General features: G+C 32.0%; 2 protein-coding genes across 2 annotated transcripts; both read right to left on the bottom strand.

Moving 5' to 3' along the window:
• Window positions 1-332: 332 nt before the first annotated feature.
• Window positions 333-1,662, bottom strand: LOC132719111 (calcium-activated chloride channel regulator 1-like). The gene is made up of 3 exons (XM_060702888.1): window positions 1,469-1,662; window positions 849-1,270; window positions 333-553 (listed from the first exon to the last, which is right to left on the bottom strand). Exons 1-3 carry the CDS (start codon window positions 1,647-1,649, stop codon window positions 530-532), a joined length of 627 nt encoding a protein of 208 aa, XP_060558871.1. The 5' UTR covers window positions 1,650-1,662; the 3' UTR covers window positions 333-529.
• A 443-nt stretch (window positions 1,663-2,105) lies between these two features.
• On the bottom strand, window positions 2,106-5,756 carry LOC132719205 (calcium-activated chloride channel regulator 1-like). Its single transcript, XM_060702991.1, has 6 exons — window positions 5,739-5,756; window positions 4,751-4,921; window positions 4,294-4,584; window positions 3,447-3,656; window positions 2,539-2,803; window positions 2,106-2,182 (listed from the first exon to the last, which is right to left on the bottom strand). The coding sequence occupies exons 1-6, from the start codon at window positions 5,754-5,756 to the stop codon at window positions 2,106-2,108; spliced, it is 1,032 nt and encodes a 343-aa protein (XP_060558974.1).
• Between the last annotated feature and the right edge of the window lie 888 nt (window positions 5,757-6,644).

Raw genomic sequence — 6,644 nt, 5'->3', positions numbered from 1 at the left:
AAAGAATATTGAATTTCTGGTACTTGATGCTGATAAGACAAGGCAAAGCAAAATAGTTGAAAAAAAAAACATTGACGCATTTGATGTTGAGAAAAAAAAACCATTGAACTTAATTATAACGTTGATAATCTTGTCAGTGAAAATGTCCTTAGAAACTTTAGACAAGAGGTTGATAAGTAATAATCCGGACCACAATCTGACGAATGAAGGGGCAACATAATATGCGTATTCGTTGGGTCTCCGTTTGGTAACAGAAATAGATATGACAAAATTCGATAGATAATTTGATAGTTGATATACAGCTTTAGAATTACGGTAGAGTTAAGTTAGTATACTGAAGATGATTGTGTTGTTAATTAAGATTATGCGGATATTGTATATGATGATTTTGAATTTTGTTAAATGTAAATGATGATTAATATATTGACGGCAAAATGAATTGTGTAATCATTTGAACCATTTTTTTTTCAAAATTGTTAATTTTTCCCCTCATTCAAGTGTCAAACTCCATTCTTCGTACATATTCTTCTTAAGCGATGTCATTCTTAACACTCTGAAAGAAAACAACGCAAATGAACAATTATAATTATTTATAAAACTCTAAGTATCAATATAAATAAAAGCTTGGGAAAGAAGAACCTAGCATTATGTACGATAGGTTTTTCTTGGGAAAGAAGAACCTATCGTACATAATGCTGGCTGCCATCCATACTACATCTATACCAGAACAATGCTAAACTTTTAGTCTTTTATATGATAAACGGTAACAGATATAATTTAACAGGAGTACAAAAATTCCTTTAAAATAAATATAAAAAGTGAAGTAATTATTCTTCTCAAATGGTTACCTTTGATCTCAGACGTTTCCTCAATAGCACAATCATACCGCATATTATCACACCACATATTGTCCCGCCAACAGTGCCCACAATTATGCCCGCGATACTGTCATTTTCTGTGATTATAGCTATTTCATCACTTTTTATATTCAATGTTCCTGGCTCTGCTTTCAGACGGTATACTTTTGCAACTACTATCGAAACGATATTTGACACTGCCCCTCGGTTTCCAGCATCGTCAACTACTTGTATAGCGAAAAATGTAGTCTCGGTGTAGGACTTTTCAGCGTCTACAACAAACTTTATTGCTTCCGTTTGACCAGCCTTTTGAGGTATAAGACTTGTGTGTGTCATGTTCAATATGGCAGCTGAGTCAAAATTGTTTAAAAGCGCATCGAAGTCATCAGAAACCCGCATTATATAAGATGATGCTGAAAGGAGAAATGTATATTTTTAAAACATTGTTTTGAAATTATTGGGCATTTCAGAAAAAGAATACCTGAATAATTTTAAATGGATATACTGCGTACTGGTACAAGCTGCAATTATATGTGAGTTATAACATTTTGTTCATGTGTATAATTTTCATAAAAAACAACTTGCAACCCGACTCATTTAAGACAACATACCGCGTCCCTGATTTCTATCATCACCGGTTGCAGTCCAACTAATTGTGAAATTTCTATTCTCTCCGTACACGGACGTTTCTTTTACAATGTGATATATACCAACATTAGTAATTCGTCCAGGGGCGACAACATCAGCAGAATCTTCGTCATTGATATCTACAGTAACGTACAATTCTTCCATCACTTGAACCCGTTGAAATGATAAATCAAAAGGTTCGGGCTCATCTACATCTTCTAAAAACATAAAAATAATTTCTAAATTATTTCGAAAGCCATTTTATTTTTTATAAATATTTTTTATTCATTCATAAGACAGAACCTTCCTTTTTATAACTTTGTAAAAATGTGGATGTTTGATATGATATTCCAAGATAATTTTTTATAAATCATTCAAAACCGACTTATTTAATGCTTTGATGCAACTCGTAACTACTTGAGTGCATAACAAATAATGCTACAAGAATAAAAAACAGATCAACTTTCCTTCAGGCAACTTTGTAGACATGCATTACTCAAACAACATTGTAACAAGAATTTGTTTCAAAAGAAATTGAAAAAATAACGTTACATTTACAATACAAACACTCTATACCTTCTATCAGTGATGGGGCACCAATAACCTTTCTAGAAATTCGAGTCATGCCTTTTTGTCCAGATGCACAACGTGGAAATACGTATCCGGAGTAACACCATCATCAGCAAATGCATCAGGATCTAGATTCTAGATAAATGAAAACACGACTGTAATATAGCCTTGTTTTAAGCTTATAATTCAGTCAGTTCTTACCAACGCCTTGAGCTATTCATTATAAATGAATAAAAGTTAGTCAAAAAATTACTGGAATCGTTTTCTTCAGAAATAACTACTTTAATACTTGCCAACATCATGATATGACATTGCGACTTTCTAGTACAAAAAGACTCTTCAAGCCACAAAAAAAACCCCAAAAAACCAAAAAAAAAAAACAACAACAAACAACAACACAAAACAAAAAAAAAATAAAACAAAAATGTGATTTATGTGGGTCTACACACGTTTTAAGATATTGTGCTATAGTCATTTGGCTTACCATGTCCATTATCGAGAAGTGACAATGTACATCGCTTATTATCAGCTTCAACATGTGCTTCTACCGATGCATTGATTACTTGTGAGTATCCCTTCGTAACAGTAGCAAACGCTACCGGGACGTCGCCAGAAGAAACGTCAATCTTTGACGCAGAAAGTTGCGTTGAGATTTTGATGATATCAGGTTTTGTAGGCGTTGAACTTACATAATATTCAATAGTTTGATCGGGGTTTGACATTGATATTGTCAATAGATATAACCCCGCCTAGTTCAAAATAAAAATATTATTGTAAGTGTAAAACACATTGAAGTAAATTTGAAAGAAATTTTAATGATGATAGTTTTTTTTCATTCAACTATATTTGAATAAAATAGTATCTTAATATTGTCTTAAAATGTTTTATCTTCATATTAACAACCATGCATTCTGTTTAACAAAAGTGTAAATCAGTACAGAAATGTCAATATATCTAAAAAAAACTTAAAAATTATAAAATATGTGATAGTTATCCTACAATAAACGTATATCATTAAAATCATAAAATATTTACAACTGTTGAAGAATGAATCTATACGAAGAAAATGATATATTGCTTCCAATCGATCTTCCCTACGTTTTTCTATATAAATCATATCCCAATATCAAATTGATATTGCAATGTTATTCTTATTATAGTGGAAAAATCTTATCGAATATGGAAATAAGTAAACAAATGATACATATAGGTATGATCAAATGAGGAAGGGAGTCAAACTTCCCTTTGATCGCTTAAAATATTTCTGTTATTCATGACCAATTATCATTTTCTTATCATGTAAACAAACCAATACACTAATTTGTATCATTTAAATGTGAAATCTGAATGAATATAGCTAAAGCCAAAGAACGAAAACATATATTTACTCACCTCGGCTATACCATTAATAAGCATCGTTACTTGCGTTCCGTTCATGGACAGTGCTTGTGTGAATCCATTTGGTCCATAAACTTCAAGGTGTAGTTCTTGGTATGATCTCGATATAACTGTAATTGTCGTATTAGCTCCAATACTTTCTTCTATTGCAATGTCAAAATTGAGAGTTGTTGAATTTGTTGAATCGATCTTTTCAGACACAAGCTTATAATAAACAAAATAAAATATGAGTTATTACAATTCAAAATGTTACTGTATATCCTGCTTATTTTCCCATCTGTTATGATTTACCCGTAACCAATCGTAATCTTATTCTTAATATGTTACTATATTTAACGTTGTATATTTCTCTGCCTTTTACGCTGATTTAAACAGAACTGTGTCACATTTCGGCAGTCAGTGAACCAAACCGGCTTTCCCAGGTAACAAAGCAGTAGTTGCCAATTTCTTTGCAAGTGACCGACCACGAGCAATACATGGTTTTTGTAATTAGCGGTGCAATCTCAATGGCCATTTGACTCAATGCCCAAAGAAATAATTCTCCTCGTTCGAGTTAAAAACCAACGAACTCTGGATAACTTATCCAATGCTTCACTATTGAGAGCAGCATCGGACTAAATAAAGGTAATTGTTTTCTTAGATTAATGTTACCTAACTAAATAAGAATGAAATAAATCCTTTAGTGATGAATGTCTATGGTAAACAAGTGATACCTACTTTTAGGCATTTACAATAATCTTACAGACTGAGCTTTGTAGTTAAGTCTCTATGACAAAAGTATTTTCTTGACTTAAATTAAATGCATATTTAACCGAAATTATAACAAACGTGATAAACTTACTGTTTCTTGTTGGCTTGCTGACATAGTATTATCGTCTTTTATTGATTCACTGAACGTAGCAGCAAAGCTGATTGAACATTTTTCAAGGTATATGCAATGTTTGCCACTAGTTTCTTGTGCAATTTCAGCAAGGATGCTATCCGCCTCTTGTGAAACAGCTATTGTGTTTACAATTACTTTCTCGCTAACAGCTTTTTGAATTGATGACCGAATGTTCCCTCTGTTGTTTTGACCATCGGATATCAACACAATTTCAGTATTTTCAGTACTTTCTAGACTTAATTCTAAAATCTGTAGTCATAACATCATGCACATAATTACATACATGTAATGACCGCAATATAATGCAAAAAGTAAAAACTAAATATTTATTTAAGAACATTAATACTTTTAACTAGAAATATTTTCATTACCTCTATTGCCTCTTCAATCCTTAACAAGTATAACCTTTAGTAACTGAAGGTAATGCAGATTTTAGGGCATCTCTATCAGCCTGTGAGTTGACCTGTATAACAAATGTTCTAGTTGATGCTGAGGTGCTGAAGGTAACGATGCCAAGCCAACTGCCTTGTGGTATGACATCTTGTATGACATACGTACATGTCTGTTGTAATATGGTGAACTTTTCCTGAAAATGGCCATGGAAATAACGTTTAAGGTATGAGTCCCTTAATGGGTACTATAAGGAACTATAAAATTGACAACATAGGTCAGTTATATACCTAAAAAGACACAATAATGCAAAATTTAAACAAAGTTTACCGTATGGTTTACGAGTTATGAAGATTTCTCTTAAGTAAAGATTGGCTGTTTGAATGGCTCTTTTTCAGAAACGAGAAACTCTAAATATTCTATTTTATAATCATTATGTAAAAATGTTTTCCTATAGAACATGTTTGAGAAACAAATAATAGCATTCAGCTAACAAATGACCCAGCAAAATTATTGTTTCTACTCAAAATGATTGTAATATGTATATAAATGTTACCCTACCCCACCCATTTCAAGCACTTGTTTGATCATTTTTCTAATTGGAGGGCCTAATTCAAAATATCCCTAAAATTTACTCAAATCAGGGGCTGTTTTCAAAGTTTGCATAATTTTTTTTAAAAGTATATTGGTTGCGCTTGTCAAATATAAAATACTTTTATCGTCTAGTTTTTATTTTATTAGACTTTGAAAATATCAGGTACCATACTTGATAAAAAATTTGGCACAATTTAGCCAATAAATACCAATAATAATTTCATAATTAAAATGAAACACTTTTTTCTTCTCAAGAGTGATATGAGAGACACAAATAATGTTCAAAGAAAAAAACAAAACAAAAAAGTTGCCGCTTTTGGGGCTTGAACCCACGCACCTCAGTTACAATGCAGTTGACAGTAGTTCTAGCCTTTTTGAATACTCTTCAAAGTGGAGGTAATGCATTTTGTGGATCATACCTCAGCATAATTCGCCATCAATTAATCTAGGTTGACATGCATCAATAATTATGTTTTACTTTTTGTTACATAAACACTCAGGTTTAAGCAAGTAAATATATATTGGTGGATAAGTAGTGGCTATGCTTTCATAATGGTTCTGCTAGGCGCTGTGTCGTTATTGGACTGGCATATCGATATGGTGATATGTGTGTATTTATTTTCTCATTTCTATAATTATATGCCCACTTGTATCTTTATTTGCTCCCACGAAGGGGAAGTACAACTGCATTGAATTTAATTATCTCCCTTTATACATAATCTGTCTAAATTCATTGTATCTTACGAATCTACTTGATGTTGCAGATCCAGTTGAATTTCGGAAATAGATATATAGTTCTCTGGTCCAAATCAGTGAAGGAGACAATACAAATGTCATTGTTGATTTGTGAGACATAATAACAGAGAAAGAACTCTATATATGCAAATGTTGAGCCAATTTCAATGTGTAGTGCAGTTTGTGACTGTATATAAAGCTGTCTTGAAACCATCAACAATAAAAAGAGACATGGGATAAGATTTAGAAAAATATTAATGGTATCCTATTGAAGCCTTTATTTCAAACCATATACATCTAAGCAAATGAACTTTCGGCGTTTGCACAACGTGAAGTTCCAAAATAAATATTATTTAATCCAATCAGACCTATTTAGCTTAGTTTTCATTTCAGTCAAACAAATCTTTATTAAACGATATCATATTGCCTTGTTTAAAATTTCGATATCCAAAAATAATATCATATTCATCTGTTCGTGAAGTAACAGGTTTCTGTCAAGAGGACATTTCTCATTATTGAGAACAATACTGATACTATGACTCGTACTCAGCTTTAAAAACCTTTGTCAGAATCGACTTGTACCCCATCCA

The sequence above is a fragment of the Ruditapes philippinarum genome, unplaced genomic scaffold (assembly GCF_026571515.1).
Source record: "Ruditapes philippinarum isolate M1 unplaced genomic scaffold, ASM2657151v2 ctg4804_1_1_1_1, whole genome shotgun sequence".
Lineage (NCBI taxonomy): Eukaryota > Metazoa > Mollusca > Bivalvia > Venerida > Veneridae > Ruditapes > Ruditapes philippinarum.
This window is presented reverse-complemented; position numbering and strand designations above follow the sequence as displayed.